The sequence below is a fragment of the Ipomoea triloba genome, chromosome 7 (genome assembly GCF_003576645.1).
Source record: "Ipomoea triloba cultivar NCNSP0323 chromosome 7, ASM357664v1".
In the NCBI taxonomy this organism is placed as follows: domain Eukaryota; kingdom Viridiplantae; phylum Streptophyta; class Magnoliopsida; order Solanales; family Convolvulaceae; genus Ipomoea; species Ipomoea triloba.
Window position 1 is genome coordinate 14,399,939 of NC_044922.1, and position 23,256 is coordinate 14,423,194.

The 23,256-nt window shown below is 34.0% G+C and overlaps 1 protein-coding gene across 1 annotated transcript; it reads right to left on the bottom strand.

Annotated features, from left to right (window-relative positions):
* Positions 1-350: 350 nt before the first annotated feature.
* On the bottom strand, positions 351-12,838 carry LOC116025576 (V-type proton ATPase subunit a1-like). The gene is made up of 18 exons (XM_031266847.1): positions 12,500-12,838; positions 10,004-10,048; positions 6,560-6,682; positions 6,352-6,459; positions 5,891-6,004; positions 5,609-5,782; positions 5,161-5,298; positions 4,730-4,837; positions 4,490-4,597; positions 4,256-4,404; positions 3,304-3,457; positions 3,039-3,199; positions 2,208-2,414; positions 1,937-2,120; positions 1,765-1,848; positions 1,250-1,443; positions 1,109-1,168; positions 351-969 (listed from the first exon to the last, which is right to left on the bottom strand). Exons 1-18 carry the CDS (start codon positions 12,638-12,640, stop codon positions 765-767), a joined length of 2,457 nt encoding a protein of 818 aa, XP_031122707.1. The 5' UTR covers positions 12,641-12,838; the 3' UTR covers positions 351-764.
* Positions 12,839-23,256: the final 10,418 nt, after the last annotated feature.

A 23,256-nucleotide genomic window follows, 5' to 3' on the forward strand; every position in this document is an offset into this window, starting at 1 on the left:
AAATCACATATGGCTCCGGTGTTTGTTTTGGTTAAAGATCTGGCGCCAATGAGAACAGCAAGTGCCATCAAGCTGCGCTGTATTGAACACAGTACCTGATCGTACTATTCCGGATGGTGTTAAGTGTCGTGATGGTGTTTTTCACGATATAGAGGTAAGCATCCGGTTATTTTATCTGCACATGAAGTAATTGTTTTTTGCTTTATTATAGAACTAAGGTTATTTGTATATACTCAGATAGAAATTTGATAGAATACTGGATTATAAAATGTCGTAACCTACCGAATTATAATTATTTTTCTTCTTAATTCCTTCCTCCCAACCAAACACCATGTAAAAGCTACAGAATAGGAAATGAACTGTTCAAGGCATTGCTTTACTGTTATAAAAAGAAAAATCCGACCTACAAAAGTAGAACTTGGGGACTCGTACTGCTCGTGAATCAGAGATTTGTAAAAAAGATTAGAATCCGCGACTCCGTGAGGATGTATGGTATAAAGAATTCCCTTTTTACAAACTAAATATGGGAAAGAAAGATGTACAAAAATCTATTTGTTAACAACTAGCTATTGACATGATGAGGGGAGCCGTATAAGAATTTTTATGGTAAGAAGAAAGTGGAAAATTGTAGTCAGCAAAAACTGGGTCCTGTCTGTAAGAAGTCCTCTTCTCCCAGATGGTAGGTAGTCTTTTACTATTGCTCTTCCCATTGGCCATTAGTATCTTCACCCAACAATTCCAAAAAGAATGGTAAGACATATCTACTAGTCGTCGTCATCCGCTAACAACGCGAAGGAGAACGGCTTGAACTTATAGCCATCGCCATGGTAAAACTTGTTCTGAAATTCCACCCAATGAAGACGCAATGCATGGAGAAAAGCACTGAGTGTCTCCATCATGAGTAGTATAAATGCTGTTGCAAACGCAAAAACTGCCAGCCCCACCAGTCGTATGAACACGTTATCATATCTGCGATAACCATAACTCAGAGCACTCAAAACAAAATCGAACATCGTATATATCTCAACTGTTACTGCCGAGCTGGAAACTAGAGGAACTTCAACTGGCAGAGAAAATAATAAGAGATAAAGCTCTTGAGGAAACCTACCCCCAAGCGAGGAGGAGAACTTTCTCATAGAAGACGGTAGACAGTTCTGAGTGGGCCAAACTGCATTGTCAAAATATGTCAATGGAATTGGGGTGAAAGACAAATTTATGACCAATAACTGGCAATATATGATCCACAAACCTCAAAGCCCATAGCCGTAGATATGATGCTGTATTAGACACTGCACCAAGAACGAACTCAATAGAGTGTATCATTTGATGAACAAAAACCTCACTAAAATTGAAGTCCTCATGGTGTGGCCTTGCTGATCCAGGTTCCTCCATATCCATCATCTCAGAGGTTCCAAGAATTCCATATGATTGACCTTGAAATCTCTAATCATTGTAAATTACAAGTTAAAATAATCAATAACAGCTTCAGGAAGGTACTGTCAAATACTAGGTGAACAATGCATAACTGAAAAGTCATATGGAATACTTAAAATTACAGCAGTTCTATGGAATACCAGTTCAGTAGTTCACAAGTAGCCAATGAATATCAAGAGTTGTGAGACAACATGCGTATAAAATTTTGTGTGCAAATAGCATTTTCCAATTAAAATACTAATACCATTGACACCAGCACACAGGAAAGGCTTTCTGTTTATGATTGTTAATCTGAAAAATTGATCAGTAAAGCAGGCAGAAGCATAATACCTCAGTGTGGAGTCTCTTCAAAATAAAAGGTTTTGGGAAGAGCATCCATGGAACAGCAACAAGGGCTAAAAGCAACAGTAAGACCTGCAGCAAAATATTAATGATAAAACAAGACAGAAGCATTGGTGTTCGATGATCATATGTTCATAGAAAGATGCTAATGGTTTCAGACCTGAAGAACACTCTGTCCCCAAAATAATTTGTTATCACGGAGATCCTCAAAAGGACTTAGGAACATGTAAATCATTACATGGTAAAGATCTGCTTGAGAACCAGTGCACCATTTGATAATAATGAGAAGTGAAAGATATCCAAAAAGGCTGTTGAGAAAAATCATCTGAGGCACAAATTGATACCTGTAACCAACACATATAATAAAATCCCATTCTCCAGACCAGTGAATCAATAATTAAAAGAGGACATGAAAAGAAAACTATACATACTTAACATCAATCGAGTTGCTGAAGTAATGTGCATTGAAGTAACTTAGTATAATTCCCAGGTTCATTTGTGCCACACCCAACAAAATTGACATCTTCATCTTAAGGGAGTTCAAGAAAGGCAACTCTGAACGGCTACCTCGCCAACTTGGATCTACACCAAATGGATATGGGTCTCTATATTTGATTAAACCAACTGTGCTAGCATCTCTGTCAAGGCAAACATGTCATGTAAATAATGATTTACAGAAAGGAAAATGTTACTGCCTCTATCCTAAGTAGAAAGGATGTTTTGTGCTCTCCATTAATAAACAGCAGAAGTAAATCTGAACAAACAAGACTCTAAAATCAAAGTACAGCTATCTGGATAAAGAAAATCATATGCAGGCATAACTACAATGTAGTGCAAAGGATGACAAGAAATCCTATAAAGCAAAGATCCACTCATCAAGTCAGTAGAGCTTATATTTCTAATCAACTAGTTGTTTCATCTCAAAAGAAGCAACTTATTCAAAATAACACCTTGTTTTGGTCACAGAAAGAGACAAAAATAAGTTAAAAGCTACTTAATGTCTTATAAAGCCCAGCTTCCTGGGTGCTTCTCATCCTACTGCATTTCAACTCCATATAATCAGAAATTTTCAAATATTGTGTATTTTGGGGGGTTTGGAAGGAAGAATAGAAACACAATTTTAAAACTCTAAATGAGATGTGGGGGTTTTAGAAATCACAAATCAAATACTATCTTTATATGGCATCAAAGGATGAGTTCATAGATTATAAACTTGAGTTTACAAAGAAATGCAAATAGAAATTCAATAATTTTTTGTTTACCTGCAAGCAGCATCTCGACATTTATATGCAGAGTTACCAAATATGTGAAAAGGAACAGAGAAGAATTCATTGTATATCAACCCACAGTAAATTGAAAATATGGACATTAAGAGGAGAACATATCGGCCACCGAATAGCATCTCCATAAAGCTCCCTAGTTTCTGACAGCAAAAGGTAACCAGAAAATATATAAATACATGTATGGTCTTCCAATGGAAACAAACTCTCCCTCACATCATAATCTAAATATACTATGAGAACATACCTGAGAACCAAACTTCTTTTCTCGAGCTATAAGAAACAATGCAGCCAATAGCAAACAAGTTCCATGACCCCAGTCCCCAAACATCACAGCAAACAAGAAAGGAAATGTAATGACTGTATAAACTGCAGGATTTGCCTCCTCATATTTTGCAACACTGCAAAATAAATAGATATATTAGAGATTTTCTAATTTTTCATCCATAAATGACCTGATTAATTTGTTCTGCATGATTTTTAAGCCAACCAGAAGTTTTACAACAAATGAAGAGTTTAAAGCAAATGATAGCACAAACACCTATCATTGTCAATAAGAGCCTCTTATATTATTTCCAATATATCTTGACAAATGGATGTCATCACATGAAACCTGAAAGAGTAATACTACATGGACCCCCCACTTTCTACTCTATATTTTACTCCCAACTGACGTGCAATGATCTGATTGATTCAGAAAAAGAGATGGGCCACAATTTTTATTCCTTCCCTTTTCTTCACCCGAGAAAATTTGAGCATGTGGCAGGGAGTTAAACTCCTTGGGAGTACACTTATCATTTTCCAACCTGAAATTACTATGTAGAACTCCTTTAACCGGAACCAACTCATTACAGATGGTAACTGGAACTGATTTGTTACAGCTTCCAAATTAATCAGATAAGAGTGCCTCAAACTATATACTTTCAATAATGACCATAAAAGGGAAACAATGCACATAGCTTACAGGTAAAGACATTAGATAATAAGTATTTAAAAGGATAAAAATAAGTGCACAGGAAAAAGGAAATGAATTTTGGACCAGAATTCTTTAGAATTTGTGAAATAAGATCTCTTTATTATTGCAAAAGCACATTTGACCAAACAAAAGGATAAGAAATTGAAATGTGGAAAAATAAAATTATGTTATATTATCCTTTATCAAATTTAAAGTGAGTTTCAACTGCATATTCTCAACTCACCCATATGCATCTACAATTTCTTGGAAAGCACTTGTAAAACGGTTGGTTCTGAAATATGTTGGAGGTGACTCAAATGCATCCATTACATGAAATATTATCCCCACTTGTGAATTGCTATCAAATGTTGCACGTTGTAAAGCCTCTTGAATCTGTGTTGCCACAAGAATTTTCTTTTAAGCTAATTAAAAAACAGTTGCATATATCTATCCACAGAAAACACTTCAGAATAAGTACCTTTGTCTTTGCAAATATGGGACACCAGCCCTCACCAAGAAGACACTTTTTTGTCACATCAAAATTCAGCATATTTAAGGTGTCATAGACAGCCTTCTCCTTTCTAACCTAGAAAAAGTAGTCGAAGTTTTTAACTCAGATTCCAAGATCACATTAAGAAAAGTCCAGACACCTCCACATATTGATATGTTAAGTGAAAACAAAATCTTCCTAGAAGAATGCTTCTTAATTATATCTTACCGTGTTCATCCATTTAGTGAGCTCACACCCAATAGAGGTCAATGCCTTATCTCGATGACGTAATCCAGCATCCAATGTGGTTTCTAAATCAGATAGACGAGACAAAACCTGTGACCAAGAAGTTAATTTCTCACAAGTATTATTGCCAATCACCCTGGAATGATAGTAATCAAGACACAAAAAACTTCATGCACTCTCATGCTTTATATGCACAAATTCCTCCAGCTATAAACATAAAAAGCTAGTGGTCTAATGTCATTAAAGCATAGCATTAACACGAACAGCTTCCAAAACAGTCTTTATAAGTCATATATTTCAAATTCTGATGTGTAAACCAAAGAAAAAAAGTATCTTAACCACAATGAGTATATGTCATTAAACTTTTCCTTCAGTGTAACAGTAAGGACAGTAGCAATCATTTTATGACATACTTCTTGAATTATTTGCCTCCGTTTGATGATATCTTCTGGAACAGGATAACAACTTGCACCAAATGCCTCACAAATTTTCAATATTTTGGTCCTTGCCTGCTCACCCGAGAAGAATACTATAAATACTACCTTCTCAACCTGCAAAACCAAAACCAGAGGTTTAACCATATTAAACTATAGAAGTTGGTGTCAAAGACCGTGTGGCTTTTGGTAGGATGTCATAAGTTTGTCCCAACCCTGTCAAAAGGTTATTCAAAATCTTGTCTTCAACTTTCTTCTGTTTATCTCCTGCAACCCATTTTGTAATAAATTCACAACACTCTTAGGTGCATGCCTTTAAACTTTACTTTTGGTAACCATAAAAAACTAAGCAGAAGTCCATCAAAAGAGTTATAACACTGACTACAAATAAACAGGAAAATGAAAATAAAAAACGAAAGAAGATTACCATTTCATTTGAAGCAGGGTCCATGATTTCATATTCAGCAGGTGCCTGATTGAAAAGCATGTTGCCCCTTGTAGCACGAAACAACATCCTTTCAAATGTAAGAACTTTGGACTTGCAGATTACACCACTAATAAATCTTACATGAAATTGATTTGGTAGATCAGACCGCATCTCCTGAAGGTCAGAAAGATTTCAATGAATACACAGACATACATTTATAAATGTAAATTATTATAATTCATCATGCATATTAACAATCTGAAGACAGCAACAGAATAATACCTGCTCCATTAATGATGCTGAATCAGCATATTCATCATGGGAGTGCACATTTTCATCTAGTTCTGTTTCCTGAGCTGATGTATTACTCTGACTTGAAACAAGAAACTCACCAGCCTGGAATTGCCCACAGTAAGACATAAGGACACTTTGAAGAATGGAGGTACAATCTATGGTCCTAAACTACACTCTTAAGAATTCTTTTACACAATGTACACAGAATCAATTGAGCCCACTTGAAGTTTGAATGTGTACAGCCAAGACTAAAGGCATCTCAGGTGAATCAAGTACGGAGTATGAGGAGATTGATTATAGGGATGCTGACTGGCACACTCGAGGGTGTTGGATCATCAATTACAGGTTGAAGGTGCAAAATCAACAAGCAAAACTGGCTTCAGCAATAGTAGGCTCATCAAGGTTCAACAGCTCACATGCTTGAATTTGGAAAAGGATAGCTGCTTTACCTTCTGCAGTACCATCTTGAATTCCAACAGCTCATTATATGATGTCTGCAATTTCTCACTATTAGCATTCATTTCAATTAGCTCATGCTCATGTTCTGCAAGTTGTACCTAAGATCCAAGGAAAGTAGAAAAGAGCAGATATTAGTTTATTAAGTGAGTAACGAAGGGATGTCCACTTCATAAAGTAAAAGAGTTACAGAAAAGAGACCTCCAATTCTTCTAACTCAATATCAGGTTGTGAAGTAGGAGAAGGAGAAAGTGGTAAACCAGCTTTGTGTATCTGATCTTTGAAAAATCGCAGTTTTCTCGACATCTCTGCACATCTTTTAACCTGTGAAAAGTTGAATCAAAAACCATCACCACAGAACATATGTAAATCACAGAATAGAAGATCTCTAAATGCGAAGTGCAAAAGAAAATGATCAGTATAGCTATTAAAAGCTTTCTGAAACTATGCATAAGAGCCAAGTTAGTCTAACTTTCCATCTTTGTCTATTGTAAGAGACAATAGATCACGTTATCACATTGTACTAGGTCTTTTATTTTTTTACATACAAACAGGCCAAGGCCTGAGATTTTATTTGTACCATGTATTTGAAGTCATCAGAAAAAGTGTTTGCTATAGAATTTCACTTGATCATCGTAGGAATTGCTTGGAACTGAAAGCATGTTTGGTACCGAGTAACATTTTTGTTTTGCTTATGGAACATGTTTGGTTTCATATTTTGACTATAAAGTAATGAGAGAGTTGGTAAAAATGATAGTAGATAAAGACAGAAGCAATAGCATGATAGGAATAGCAGGTTTCATAGAGATGACATCACAATAGGATGAAGAATATATCAAATGAAGGGTGGGTTATGTTATGACAAGGGAGGTGGTATGGGTGGAAATTAGGGGTGTCAAATTTAGGTGCGTGATTTGTGTTCTTAGCTTAAGGTGCGTGGTTTGTGTACTTAAGGTGCGCCGTTTTAATGCTTAAGGTGAATACCGCACAACCGCAAGGGAAGATATACCCGCACCTGAACCCTTCCCCCATATATATATATATATATATATATATATATATTGAAACCCTAGGCCCGTTTATCAATGGGCCCTTTAGGTTGATAGATTATTCCTGTATAAATAATGGATGTCAGTAGAGTTTTAGATGTGTGAAATATATGAATACTTTATTCTCTCACAGTTGGACATGGTATCAGAGCCAAACCCTAAATAACCTTTTCTTTCCCGTCGCCGCCGGAGTGCCGCGACTGTTTCCTTCGTTCCGATGCTACCTAGTGGTTCTTCTCCCAAACTAACACCACAGGCCTACTCGGAACCTCGTCGTGAGCCTAAGGCTAAAATCCGGTTGCCATCCGCCGTCGCGGGAATCTCCACTGTTTCCGGCCAGATCTCCCTTCTTAGATCTCCGTTCAAGACACCGCTGCCACCATTGGAATCGTCTTGAGCAGATGCACCTCCCTGTGTTTTTGGATTTTTTGTTTTCACCGGTCACCACCGCTGTCAAAGTCTGAAACAGTTGTTTTTCTTCATACTTGTCATTATGGCATCATCTTCAACTACTTTTACCTCCTTTCCGACTATTACCATGGATAAGTTAGTTAGGAGTGAAAATTATGCATCTTGGGCTGCATCCGTGAAACTTTGGTTCAAAGGCCAAGGTATGTCTACCCATCTAGACACAAAGGTTGAACAAATTGCAGAAAATAAAGGTGAATGGAAGAAGGTGGATGCCTTACTCTGCAGTATGTTATGGCAGTCAATTAATCCTAAACTCCATAACATTTACAAGGCATATGAAACATGCTATGATGTTTGGAATAAAGTCAAGTCCCTTTACACTAATGATGTCCAAAGGCTTTATTCACTGATCTCTAATATGCTTAACTTTCGTGAGACTGTTGATATGGATATACCAGAATTCTTAGGTCAAATTGAAGCTTTAAAGCAAGAATACAATTGAGCCTATTGGAAATTTAGCCTACTCAGAGTCTCCTCTGCTCCCTCAATTGAGCCTATTAGAAATTCATATGTACTGGCATCTTGAGCTACAGATAGAGGGCCTTCTGGACCAACTAGTGGTAGTGGTACTCGTCGTGGCAATCATCTTTGTTGTGAATATTGCCACAAGTTAGGCCACACCAAGGATCGCTGCTTCAAGTTACATGGCAAACCTCCACGCTCTATTAATGTGGTACAGGCTACTGGTTTTGAGGTTCAAGCTCATGTGTGAGTTCTACTTCGGTCGAGATAACCCCTAGTGACTATGAAGAGTACCTCTAGTTTAAAGCATCCCGTTTTGACACTCCCACATCTTCTCCAAATACTGGTACCTCCTCTCTCTATGGTTTGTCTCTCTCAAACTAGTACACCTAGTACTTGGATACTGGACTCAGGTGCCTCAGATCATATTTTTGGTAATATATCTCTTATGACTAATGTCTCAAAGTCTAAGACTTCACCCATGGTTACCTTAGCCAATGGTCATCAAACACCAGCTGTTGGTGTTGGTCAGGCTTCTCCTATGTCATCTTTTCCCTTAAAGTTTGTGTTATATGTTCCTAATAGTCCTTTCAACCTTATCTCGAATAAAATCACTCGTACCCTTAATTGCTCCATAACCTTTTGTGTTGATTCGATTGTTGTACAGGATCGCAGTGCGGGGAAGGTGATTGGCACCGGGCTTGAGTCACAAGGAATCTATTACCTGCGTGGTGGTGTTGCTGCATGTGCGTCCACAGATTCTCCTATGCTTATTCATAGTCGTTTTGGCCATCCTAGTCTCCCCAAACTTCGACGGATGGTTCCGATCTTTCTATTGAGTTTTTGATTGTGAGTCGTGTCACCTTGGAAAACAATCACGTCAGTCTTTTCCAAGGAGAGTCAATAATTGGGCTATGTCCCTCTTTGATTTAGTTCATATAGATGTTTGGGGATGTAGTAGGTAGGGATAAGTGGGGTGGTATAAGTACTTGGTGTGTGGAGTTAAGAAGGTGGGTTAGTTGATGATGTTATGCATAACTGAAAATAGAACAAAAATGGAATAACCTTTTTGGCTTAAAAGACAAGCCAGTCAGCCAGTGTTTTAAAAACATAATTAGAAAATGAAACACAATACATTACCCAACCCTGTATTTTTCATTTTAGTTTCACAGAATTTGAAAATTAATAACCTCAAAAACAAAACATTACCAAATGGTCCCTAAATCTTTCCAGCATGTTATCAACTGGCACGAATTTAACCCAACAACTCATTTGTCAGTTGTCACTTTTAATTTTAAATTTTAATCCAGGTCCCGAAAATATTGTACAACATCGAACACAACCACAAACTTCGCATGATTTAGTTTATTATAGGAAAAAGAACACAACAACAACAAAAATGGCTACGTGAATGACCTTTCATATGTTATGATTGTTATCAAGCAACATGTTTTTTTTTTTGGCAAAAGTTAAAGATAGTAATTGTTTCTCAGCGCTACATACACTGTCTTCTATGAGTTCGAACAAAATGAACTTCAAAAATTCCAATAGCAATTTTATCTATTCATTAGTTAGCAACAGACGTGAATAGCATTACACTGAGGCACTGAGCAATGCAAAAGCTTCAACAGTACTTGTAGTAAAGTTTTTCCTTTATACATACCTGGTTAACAAATGTTCGTTGGAACGGACTCTTTTCAGCATTTAACTGTCAACAAAAAGTGCTATATAGTGAATGAATTTCCCCAATAATAACAATACATCAGGAGAAAAGGACAAACACAATTCTACATCAGAAAATTAAACATTCACCAGCACTCATAATAAAATTTGGCATGTCCCAATTGAACCCCATAGGCCCATAGAGATTGACATAATAATGATGGCCTATGACTGAGTTATTAAAAAAAAAACATAAGATTAAAAAGTTTATGAGCCAAATTTAACAAATAGCAAGGGGATTATTACTGCTCTGAAAGGTTTGCCTATCTTCATAAACACCAACTGTGCAGCACAATAAATTAATAATGAGAGAAGCATAAGGATCTGCTAAATAATATACCACTTATACCTACTTGTATTTTTCTTAATTTAATCAGTAGGCAGCCACATGTCAGTAACTAACTGCATTAGGAAAAAATAAAAAATAAAAGCAGACTCCCTAGTCCTTTATTTGGATAATGGGGGTTCATAAATTTGTATTTTTAAGAGATTTGTGAGCTAGAGTGAACAAAAGCAAAAGGGAAACTATTCTACTGTTCATGGTTGCTTCAAAAAACATCACATTTTCCCAAAAAAAAAGAAGTAAAAGTGGAGGGAGGATACCCTGCAGACATATTCTATCCATACCCCTCCAAACGTTGCTTTGTGATTTTTCCACATCAGCAAAATTACATCCGAAAATCATGAGAAGACAGCCAACCACTCAAATTTTCTGATGTTTAGGCTCACAGTGTTTCTTAAATCAAATCTAAATAAACTACATACAACACTAACAGATAAATGATAATTGTTGTCAGCATGATTCAAAATCCTAGGGGTCAAGGAATTTGGTGATTGTGAGAGGTGATTCTGTCCATATCCCTCCAAACGTGGCTTTGTGATTTTTCCACATCAGCAAAATTACATCCAAAGATCATGAGAAGACAGCCAACCACATAAAATTTTCTGATGTTTAGGCTCATAGTGTTTCTTAAATCAAATCTAAATAAATTACATACTACACTAACAGATAATTGTTGTCAGCATGATTCAAGATCCTAGGCGTCAAGGAATTCGGTAATTGTGAGAGGCAATTCTGTCCATATCCCTCCAAACATTGCTTTGTGATTTTTCCACATCAGCAAAATTACATCGGAAGATCATGAGAAGACAGCCAACCCCATCAAATTTTCTGATGTTTAGGCTCACAGTGTTTCTTAAATCAAATCTAACTTAGCTACTACATTAACAGATATTTATTGTCAGCATGATTCAAAAATCCTAGCCTCCTAGGGGCCAAGGAATTTGGTAATTGTGAGAGGCGATTCTCACTTGAGGCATTGATATTTTTCCTTCTTGCATGCCAAGTATGGCTCTGTGAAACACATCATTTTTATGCAGGAATGTTTTTGAAGATATTTAGGTTATTAACTGAAATATGTTTATGCCTAGATTTATAGCATTCACAAATTGGCTGGTGACAAAAGGAAATTAAAGAAGGCGACAGAGAGCATGGACTACAGAAGTGTAGAATCCAAGGCAATGCTGTAGTTGTATGGTCTACTGCCTACAACATGGAACATTTGGAGTGTTTGACACAGTTTGGAGTCTCTCTATGTTATCATGACATGAGATGCACTTTCGGCAATGTGCCAAATCACAATGAGTTAGTGGAGCGTATGGTTCATGAAGGGGTTAATCTTGGAGAAGACTCTCGCCCATTTCAATGAGCATCTCCCAATAAACCATCTGTAGGGTAGAGATGCTCAATGTGCTATAATTGTGCACAAAAACAGGTACAAATGGTTCTAGCATTTGAATGTTATATTTATAGATTATCAAATGACTACTTTCAAACTTTTTACAGTTTAATTGAAGGAAATTTCATAAAGGATTAACACTAAGATCACTGATATGATTTCAGATAATATGTCACTGAAAAAGTCAATCTGTCTCAGCATGCACAATTTCATGCTGGAGAGGGAGCAACACATTTCAAGCATTATCATCATTCGAATCCAAAAGATTCTCCTGGCATGAATCACACTTCAATCTAAGCATATATTCAAGTGAAATCACAAGTCTTATGTGATTCAAGGTATCTACTCAATCCTAAAGACTACAATTAGCAAATTCTTCCTGTACTGCAGCAAAACCTCCAATGTTCTCACTTAGCCGTGGTCCACATAATAACTGGATCTACCGCAACCAAAACTTCATCACTAAAATCCCCAAGTACAAAAGAACAAATAGCTCCACGCTATTGCATGAACCCGAAACTAACGTGGAAACAGTAAATTCTCAAAACTAAACAAAAACTGAGATCGTCAATTCATACGCATGCTCCGAAAATCCTTCAAAGACACTAAAACGGACATGAATTTCTCTATGCACAATCATAGACAAATTAAACATGCGTATATGTAAACACAGAGAGGAGAGAGAGATCCGAGCGTACGTCGCGGAATTGAAGAAGGCCGAGTTGGCCGAGGTAAGTGACGGCACGGTGAGCGGACTCGACCGGGATGATGAGCTGGACAAAATTCATCTTCTCCGACCGCATCAGATCCATCGGCGGCAAGTTGTCTATGTACTCCATTGTCCATCAACCGCACAATCGCTTCTCTCTTCAGATCTATGCTACACAACCGGCCACCTTCTCCCGCGGACTCTGCTATAATATATCCAACCAGAGGTCTCTTTCCCGATGGTTATCGCTGTGCAATTGTGACGAAGGATTGTTATTGGTTGATGGCTAAGTTTCAGAACGGCAACAAACAATAAACCAAACTGCCAATCGAAGCATTTCGCATTTTCGCCTCATTTTTATTCCGTTTTTAAATTCCTTTTGCACATTTTTAAATGGTTAAATATCCATTCTACCCCTATACTATTTTTTTAAAAGAAAAAATTAGACTTTTCATCGCAAAGTACAGGGTAATGGTAGAATTTGGCCATAATTATTGATCATGCCCACTTTTTGCCCCTAAGTTATAATTGATGCTACAAATTTCGTTTATTTACTAACAAAACATTAGGAACGAAATTTGCAACGTTAGTATAGCTTAATGATGAAAAGTGAGCATGACATGTTATTAAAAAGACGAAATTTACAATGTCAATTAGAGATGAAAAGTGAGTACGACCAACAAATAAAGACAGATTCTATAATTACCCTATAACTTAAGAATAAAAAGTACAATTTCCTTTTTTTTTATCAACTTTAATTTGTAGTTACAATTTTTATTTTGGATGACGGGGAAAACTTGCGATCACTGTTTGATAGTGTGAGTGAATTGCACTAAGAAAGTTCTTTTTTTTTTTTTTTTGGGAATATGCACTAAGAAAGTTCTATGCAATGTATTCGACTGCGAGAGTGTTCACAACAATTTAACCTATACGAGAATCATGTTCCATCTACTTGACTATTCATTTTCGATATTGTATTTTTAATATTTTGATCAATTTAATTATTTTGTTTTCATTGTTAACGACTTATTCAAATAAATCCATAACAAATTATATCATGGACCAGAGTCCACGTAATATTATGGAGGAAAAAGTGTCAAATAGGCCACTAAATTTATTGCTTTTGTGCAATTGGACCATTGAACTTAAAAAGTGTGCAATTCAACCATCAAACAAGCAAAATTTGTGCAATTGGACCATTTTAAAAAACATTTTATGGTAAAATCAAATTATATTACTAACATATATATATTAAGAGTGGCATTTTCTTCTACCGTACTAGTTGGGAGTCAATGTTGAAATGTTTTAACTCAAATTGAATTAAATTTTTTTGTAAAAATGGTCCAATTGCACAAATTTTGCTTGTTTGATGGTTGAATTGCACACTTTTTAAGTTCAATGACCCAATTGCACAAAAACAAAAAGTTCAGTGGCTTATTTGACACTTCTTCCTATTATGGACCATGGATTGAAACAACAAGGTACAAAATTTTGAAAGTTGAAGGACCATGAATGGTAAACTTAGACCACAGATAGTAACAATTTGAAAATCGAAGGATTACAGGTGATCAATTTAAAAGTTTAGGACTAAACGTGACAAAATTACTATACTTGGAGAACCTCATATGACATTAACTCAATTATTTATTTTTTCAAATATGATTTAGGTATATAATTTGTGTTTATAGACACAAAATTTCACAACACAAAACACAAAAATACATAACATAAGACATAATTACTAATTTGTTATATATACATAATTCATACTTATAAGGTACATAATTTTATATCGCAAAATACAAAAAGTCATAATACAAAACACAAATACATAAACCACGAGTACATGATATAACGATCGATAAATCCACTCCTAATCTGACCATTCAATGATATCATTTTCATATGCCATTGGTAAATATAAAGAATACAAAACTGTTCTCATAACCTTTTTTTTTTTTTTTTTTTTTGTCAACTATATTTATCATTTTTTTTTAAAATATTCACAAGTAACGTGGTACAATGGTAATATTGAAAGGTCGGATGAGAAAGTGAGTTTATTTGGTATTTATTGTACGTTAATACTAATTATAATCCGTGTATATCGCAATTAAATTAATGTCCAACATAAATTAAAATAAATAAATATTTAGTAAGATTTTAGAATATTAAATAATTAATATAGAATAAAAATAATTATTTTCAATATAATTGAAATAAATATTTTCAATTTGTAATAAAAGTAGTAGTAAAGATGAGTAATGCTACGCAGTAGATAGTTATAATTAATAATAAAAATAATGTCCTAATAATTTTAATATTAACAAATTAAGTCTTAAAATATAAAGAAATTAAAATTCTTAAAATAAAGAGAAATTTTGTCTCATACATGCTAGATCAGCTTGTAATAAAATGCACATTATTTTAATTAAAGTAATAGATTTGTAATAAAAAATAAAATTTGTGCTACAACAAACAATGTTTGATTTATGTAAAGAGAACACAGTGTATTACTAAAATAAATAAATAATTATACTATTATAGTATGACATTCAAATTCTTTTAGGATGGAGATTCAAAAATTAATAGTTTTCACTTATATATAAATAATATATAAGTCATAAAATTGATCACTAACAAATATTATTATCATCACCACCACCACTTATTATTATTATTATTATTATTATTATTATTATTATTATTATTATAACAAAAATATGTTCATTTTCAGAAAAATGAACTAAATAGAAAAATGCAATTTCTTAACTTTCAATCCAACAGAAAAAAAAATAATTTTACGACATTCAGCTAAACATTAAACAATTAATTTTTTTTTTCAAAAAATGAACATTTTCTGAAAAACAATATCTGAAAAAACAGAGGTTTCCAAACGGACCCTTAATTAAATAATGAATATAACATTTTTAAAAAAGGTAATTCTCCCTCAACTCATAGATAAATTGATTCTTTTTTTTTTTTTTGAAATAATAAATTGATTCTTAATTATGATGAAAAGTATAATACTTATAAAAAAATGAGATACTATAAATGTCAAACTCATTTACGAATTTAATTTGCACCCCTACTCGAGAGAAAGCCTTATATATAGTCATTTATGATTCCTTTAGAAATTGTGGTGTTTATATATTAGTGGAAAATCCTTTACTTTCTCAGTGTGGGAAAAAGACCTTTTACAAGTCTTTCTCAATGTGGATCGGAGGCGGCGTCCAATCGTCTTCCCCTGCTGTCATCTCCACCTCAGACAGCGTCCATCTTCATTGTCTTTTCTGCATTCATTGTTTTCTCCTCCATCTTTACCGCTACTGGTCGTTACTCTCTTATTTTGGCACGGTTGTTTCCCTTTGCTTTGTTTTATTTGTTTAATTTTGTTTACAGTTTTTGTGTTTTTCCTCTCGTTGTTTTGACGAGTTTCTTCCTCTCGTTTACTTGGCGAGTTCTTTTTCATAATGCGTGAAACGATAAAACTAGTTATAGCGTACATGAATCTCATCCTGGGTGACAAACATGACAATGAAAAAGAGACTCCTATGAACTATGATATGCAGTTCAGCACGATTAAGATATTGTCAATGGATAGAAGAATGGCGATGGAGATATTGTCAATGGATAGAAGAATGGAAATAGATACTCAGGTGGTGTGTAAGACTATTCAACCAGTGTCAGTCTTAGGTACGTTTGACCAAATTATTAAAGAAGATTTAAGTTCCTTCAAAGAATTCAACTTCAAATTTGTGAAACAGTCTGCGAATCAAGTTTTCTATGCTAGGGAAGTTGTTTCTATGTTTGACTGTAAGGAATGTTTTATCATTCTATCAATCTTTATTGTAAACGTTTCAGCCTATGATTAATGAATTAGCTTCTTTATTTTCAAAAAAACTTTATGGCTACACAGCCTCTGCACTACTTTTTTTTTTTTTTGGGAAACCACAGCCTACACTTTGAAAATCAATTTATCATTAATCAATTATCTATTTTCTTCTCAAAATGTTGAATCTCAACCCCAAGGCCCCCACGCCCTGACTCGACAGAGCATTTGGAATTATGTAAATCATGGTAACTCAACTGAACACAGAGGCTAGACCTTTGTTTATTTTAATGTACAATATATTGCTTTATTTTTTATTAAAGAGAACTCGAATCCATTTTAACGTGATCCAAATTGAAAGTTGACCACATATATTTGTATCATAAAATGATCATTCAAAATGTCAATTTTGCTAATATTTTTCAACAATAAAAATATATACCAATTTTGCTAATATTTTTCAACAATAAAAATATATACCAAATTTACATAAGCAGATAATCCAACATGTCTAAACTAAACATTATAAATTCAATTTAGAAGTGTCACTATACATCTTCATATGATAACTTTGCTTTATTCAATTATTGTTACGCATTTAAATACGTGCATAGATGTAGAACTGTAAAGGCAGTTAGTGTGTTCAATTCGCCAATTGTTGATAAGATATGTGAAGAATCTATCTTATCGTGGTGGAAGTCCTTGTGTGTAGCTTTAGGATATAAAGTTTGGTGCGATAAAATGTGATCAATTTTCATTTTTCATGCAATGGGGTTTGTCATTCCCTTTATTATCATTACTTTCATTCCTACTCCACTATTAAAACTAAAAACACAAATTTTAAGGAAAAAAAATTACATATTGACTCCATGTTTCCATAATTCAAATAAACCAATACAATTAAATTTCTAAACTAAAAAAAAGTTCAATCAACTCTCTTAAACTAGCAAAGAAAAAAAAGGGATAAAGTACAAATAAGCCATCGTACTATTTAGGAAACAACAATTAAGCCATCGAACTCGAATAAGCCATTAAACTCGGAAAAAAATAGCAATTAAGCCACTGAAACCGGAAATAAGAGCAATTAACATTTTTAACAGGTTAACTTCAGGTTAAAGTACAAATAAGCCACTGAACTATCTGGAAACATCAATTAAGCCATCGGACTCAAATAACTCCCAAATAAGCCACTTTTTTACTTCTTTTTTTTAAAAAAAAACTTTTTTATGAACTAATTCTATTTTTTACCATAGATTTAGAGGTGACAGTCCACTTTTAGTCATTTTTTAATCAAAACATCCTTATTTATTTATTTTTTAACTTTTTTTATGAGTTATTTTTTACTTTTATTTTTTATTTTTTTTTATTTGATCAAATAAATGCTTGGTCATAACTCATAAAAAAGTAAAAAAAAAAATTAAATAAATAAAGATATTCGTATAAAAAATGACTAAAAGCGAACTATCACCTATAAATCTAGGGCAAAAAATGAAATTAACTCATAAAAAAGTTTTTACAAAAGAAAAAAATGGCTTATTTGAGAGTTATTTGAGTTTGATGGCTTAATTGATGTTTTTCAGATAGTTCAGTGGCTTATTTGTACTTTAACCTGAAGTTAACCTGTTAAAAATGTTAATTACTCTTTTTTCCAGTTTCAGTGACTTAATTGCTCTTTTTTTTTCGAGTTCGATGACTTATTTGGATGTTATTTGAGTTCGATGGTTTAATTGTTGTTTTTCAAATAGTACAATGGCTTATTTGTTATTTGTGCATTATCCACAAAAAAAAACAAACAATTGAGCGCATTATACACATTCAATGGAATCATTATTGGTAATTAAGAGGCATACATGGTAGAAACTTAGTCAACATGTCAAATCAATGGTAACTTGTTGAATAGGTAATTATGGAACTTAATTACACATTTTTACCAACTTAATTGTTTTTTCTTTTTCAGTTAGGAAACTCACAATGTTTGATTGATTTATTAGGGCTCGTTTAATGTTTTTTTCTAGCATACTTTTACATTTTATTCTAATTGAAAATTTATAAAGTATGCTACTTAATTGTTATAAAATGTTAATGTTTTGAAGATTTTTGATTTTTTTTTTTGCCGAATTATGATTGGAAGGACGAAACATTGTAAAAGAGATACACTTATGCATCAAAAGTAACCAAACAAAAAAAAAATAGTGATGTATAAAAAATCTTGTATGTACAAAAGTTATGTGAACAAAAGTGAAAATTTTCATTTTTTTTAATATCATATCAAAGCTTAATGCATTAAATTAAATAAAAGAGTGTCAACAAGATAAAAAGGCGGAGTGCCCAACCACTGGCCGCAACCTGACACAGAAACGACCTCCCAAGCTACATCATGGACGGCACGATTCGCAAATCGCTTAGTAAAGGAAAATTTTCATTATTGATTGAGTGATTAGCTAAAGAAGCATGCTAGATTTATAAATAGAGCCGTAGTAGAACACAATGTTACCTATATAGAATTAATTTATGTACTTTGATCCGTATACCTAATTTTCGTAGGTTTGGTCATTGTCATTAGTTGGATATGGTTAGATTTTTCTTGGACTGGATATATCAGTTGGACTAAGTTGTACAAAAGTTCCAAATTTGCTATAAATTTATTCAATTTAATATCTTAAAATTGTACACAAATTATAAATTTGGTAAGTTGATTGATCATATTACAAATTAATTAAGATGAAGCAACATCATACGATGCAATTTTATTTATCTTATTTGCTTTACTGAAGTGTTAACAATAATCTTTTTAAAATAAAACTTACCGCATTAATTGGTACATTAAATTACAACAAATTACTCTTCATACACAGTAGACTGTAGACAATACAAATATGTAAGAATTGTCAAAATTGCATATGTAATTGATTATATATATATATATATATATATATATATATATATATATATTATGAAAGGGAGGAGAACACCCAAGATCATTAGCTGATTCTCACAGTGGTCAAAGCGCCCAAAAGCCCAAGGTCATCCTCATGTAATAATCTCTGCATGCTATTGGGATGGTTGCCGTCTCAAAGTAACAATTTTCCTCTTCGTCGTTTAAGGCATTCTTCGCGATTAAGTCTGCCACTTTGTTATGTTCTCTCGGAACGTGCCCCATGCGCAACTCCCAATTTCGGTGTCTGAATGCTCTGCATATCTCCATAAGATTTCTTCCTGGTCCTTCATAGTCTTCGTCTTTCTCGATCAAGTTAATGGCTTTAGCGCAGTTGCATTCAAGTTTGACTCTCCGATATCCTAACTCCCATGCCTTCTTGAGACCATGATGAACTCCGCAGAGCTCTACCTCAAGAGCGCTGCACGAACCTACCCGATTGGACCAGGTTCTAATAAGTGCTTATTTGTCTATATTTTTCCCATTTCACTAAGTCATTTTGCTTATTGATCATTTCAAATTTAATGAGAGTATGACTAAATTGTGTTGTTTTGCAAAGAGGATTTGAAGCAAAGATGAATATTTTAATGCATTTTGAAGGGAACTAGTGTCAAAATGAACATTTTGGATGCATTTGGAGTCAATGAGAGCCAAGGAGAAGCTATGGAGATGGGTGCAACACTTCCAATGGAGTCTAAGAGTTGTATTTTCAATGGTATTGGTCATTTGGGCAAACTAAAACAAAAGAGAAGCAAAATGTCAAGGTGTTGAAATTTCTACACGTTAACGTCTTAGTGATTGGACAATATCTCGGCCTATAAATATCCAAATTGAGTGATTCTTATGTCATTGGAACGAAGACTCAAAGGGATACAACTATCATGAAGACATTACATCTTAAAAAGGAAGCCAAAGGGGTCAAAATCATTCAAACTTACAGATTTGTCCAAATCTGCCACTGTTCGGTATTTTGATCATATCTCAGCCTAGGAATGTCCAAATAAGGTAATTCTTGCTCCATTGGAAAGAAAATTTGAAGGGCTAAAACTTTATTGAAGGCCACAAAGGCTAATGAAGTGATTTTGAGGGTAAATAATAGCCTAGAAGTCAAAACAGTTGCACAGAATTCTGCTTACACAGTGAGAAATGCACTGTAAATCGGCCAAAATGAAATGGGCACCCACACGGGCGTGTGGGTTGCCGTTTCGCACCTGCTCTACAATTATTTAAGCTCGTTTTGAGCATTTTAAACTCATTTTTGACCCATGGTTGAACCCTAGACACTCCCATTCACTCCCTTTCATATTTTTAGGTTAGATTAGGCTTAGAACTATGTTTTTAACACTTTTGGAGCTTATAATCTTGAATTTGAAGCTTGGATTTCAAGATTATTCCACCCATTTCAATAGAGAAGCTTTCTTTTCCTTATCTCTTTTCTTTTGCAAGATTTATGTTTATTACTTGTGCTTTTGCATGTGTTCTTTATGCTATTTAATCATGAGTAGTTAGTTTATGGGCTTGAGTTAGGGTTGTATTATCTATTTTGATGCTTAAGTTGTGATTATTGTGAAAAAGGGGAAGAACCCCAACCTAGGGTTCATGTGTTTGAGTTGGGTCTTTAATATATCATGCAATAGTTGATGTGTAGCAATTGTTGTTTGTATTTGGAAAGTCTCTCATCTCAATGGGAATTGGATGGAAGACTTTAGCCTTCCCGATCTCGAACCCAATTTCCCTTCTATGGAAATAAGGGTAGATTGGGACTTAAATAGCTTTTGTTATTCAAGAACTTGGATTGATACACCATGGAAATGGGGTAACCATTGTTCTAATCCTTGTGGAAACTTGGATTTATTAGTGCTAGCCTCTAGAACCTAGGTAAAATGTTCTTCCCCAAATTTAAGTGTTAATGCATCTAGATGGTAATACCCCTAACTTGAGTCCTATTTCTTTATTTTGTATTTATCTATCATTTATATGTGTTTGTTCTACCTCGTTGTCGTTTGCTTAGCTTCTTGTTGATTTCCTTATGCTAGTGCCTAGTTTTGTGATTGCATATTGGGTGCCATAACCCCCAATCCTCAGTGGAACGACATTTCACACCCGTACACTCACCATCACTCATTTTTGCTACACATCAGGTTCTTGTGGGAACAGTAATTCCCGTGCAGCCGTGTGATCACACACTATTAGGTACGAATAAATGCACCATAAAGTGTTCAAAAATTCACCATTAGGTGTGGTGCGTTTTTCTTTATGTGTGGTTCATTTTGTGGTGTATTTGTGCACTTCGTTCTGGTGCATTGTCGAACACTGTATAGTGTATTTATGCATACCTAACGGTGCAATCTGCACCAACCACACGGGAAATCTTGTCCTCATTTGAACCAGTATATATATATATATATATATATATATATATATATATATATATATATATATATATATATATATATATTTATATTGATGAGGAAAACACATAGCTAGGGGTGAAAATAGGCCAGGCCAAGCTAGGCTTTAATTAATTAGGCCTGGGCCTGCTATGAAAATTTTAGGCCTGGGCCTGAGCCTAGGCCTGCATGTAGGCTTTATAGTAGGCTCAAGCCTGAGCCTACGGAAGGCCTGGCCTGGCCTGAAAGCCTATTTAAAGGCCTATATAATATATAAGATTAGAAAATTATATATTATAGATGTTGTCATAAAAGAATTGGAAATTTATTTTTTCAAAAAAAAAAAACAAAATATGTTTAATTTTTTTCATTAAGTTATATGAAGTTTGTAATGACTAAAATTTATTTGCAATGAAAAATAAAAAATAAAAAATGAAGTTCTAAAATAACTACAACGAACTAATTGTGTTATTATATTGGTTTCTAAAAAAAACGCTCTTTGAGTGTTAATTTAAAATAGTAAACATGTCATCCGTGTTGGAATAGTTTTTGTAATACAAAAAATAAATTGTAATGTTCTTATTAATATCACAAAGTAAATTGTAATAGTCTAATGGCCACCTGTGATGTTAATGAGAAATACTGACCATACTCTTGGCATTTGCAATGTTATTCGATTGGTTGTAACGAAATTAGCTGATCATGTTATAGAAGCACGCATATTGGCAAGGACAAATGCTGACACGAATGTACTAATAGCTAGAATGACTATCACTCCATAAGACCCCAGACTGTCGTTCAAGTTTAACAGATGACAATTTCCATTGATGCTTTCATATGCAATAACCATCAACAAAAGTCAAAGTCAAACACTATCGAATGCTGGCTTACTATTATAGAAACCAGTTTTTGTTCATGGTCAATTATATGTGGGGCATGTGGTTGCATAAAGAGTGAGTAATCCAGACAAGCTCAAAATCTTAATTTGTGGTAAATCCGACAGATTTTATACTTCTACTACTAATTTAGTTTACACAGAGATTTTTAATAATTTGTAATTTATATTTTTAATAATAATAACATAGAATCAAACATTAAGTTTTGTAAATAATTGCACATGTTTTCGTAAACTATATTATATTATTATTGTATTCCTTTTATTTTTAATTATTTTTTTAAAACGAAGGAAGGGGAAAGCCCCAACCAAGACAAAGCTTAGCTTAATTAACAGGAAAGAACACACTAGCAACGCCTCTATCATTCACAAGATCTTCCAAAATAGGAACTAGAGGCCATACAAACTCAATCCAGTCACAGCCTCGATTGATCGCTACCTTTGCTAAAGCATCAGCTACCACATTATCCTCCCTAGGGTAGTAAGAGATACACACCATCAAATTCTCTTTCTTTTATTATAAATGTTATAACAATACTTTATATTTAATTATATAAGTTTATATAGGCTTTTTTTTTTTCAAAAAACAGATTATATAGTTACAAGGCGTTTGGTTGGAGGGGAGGACTTAGGTGGAAAAGGAATTGTAATTCCATGGAAAAAGAATAATGTGGGAATAAAGTGGGAGTTTAAATTC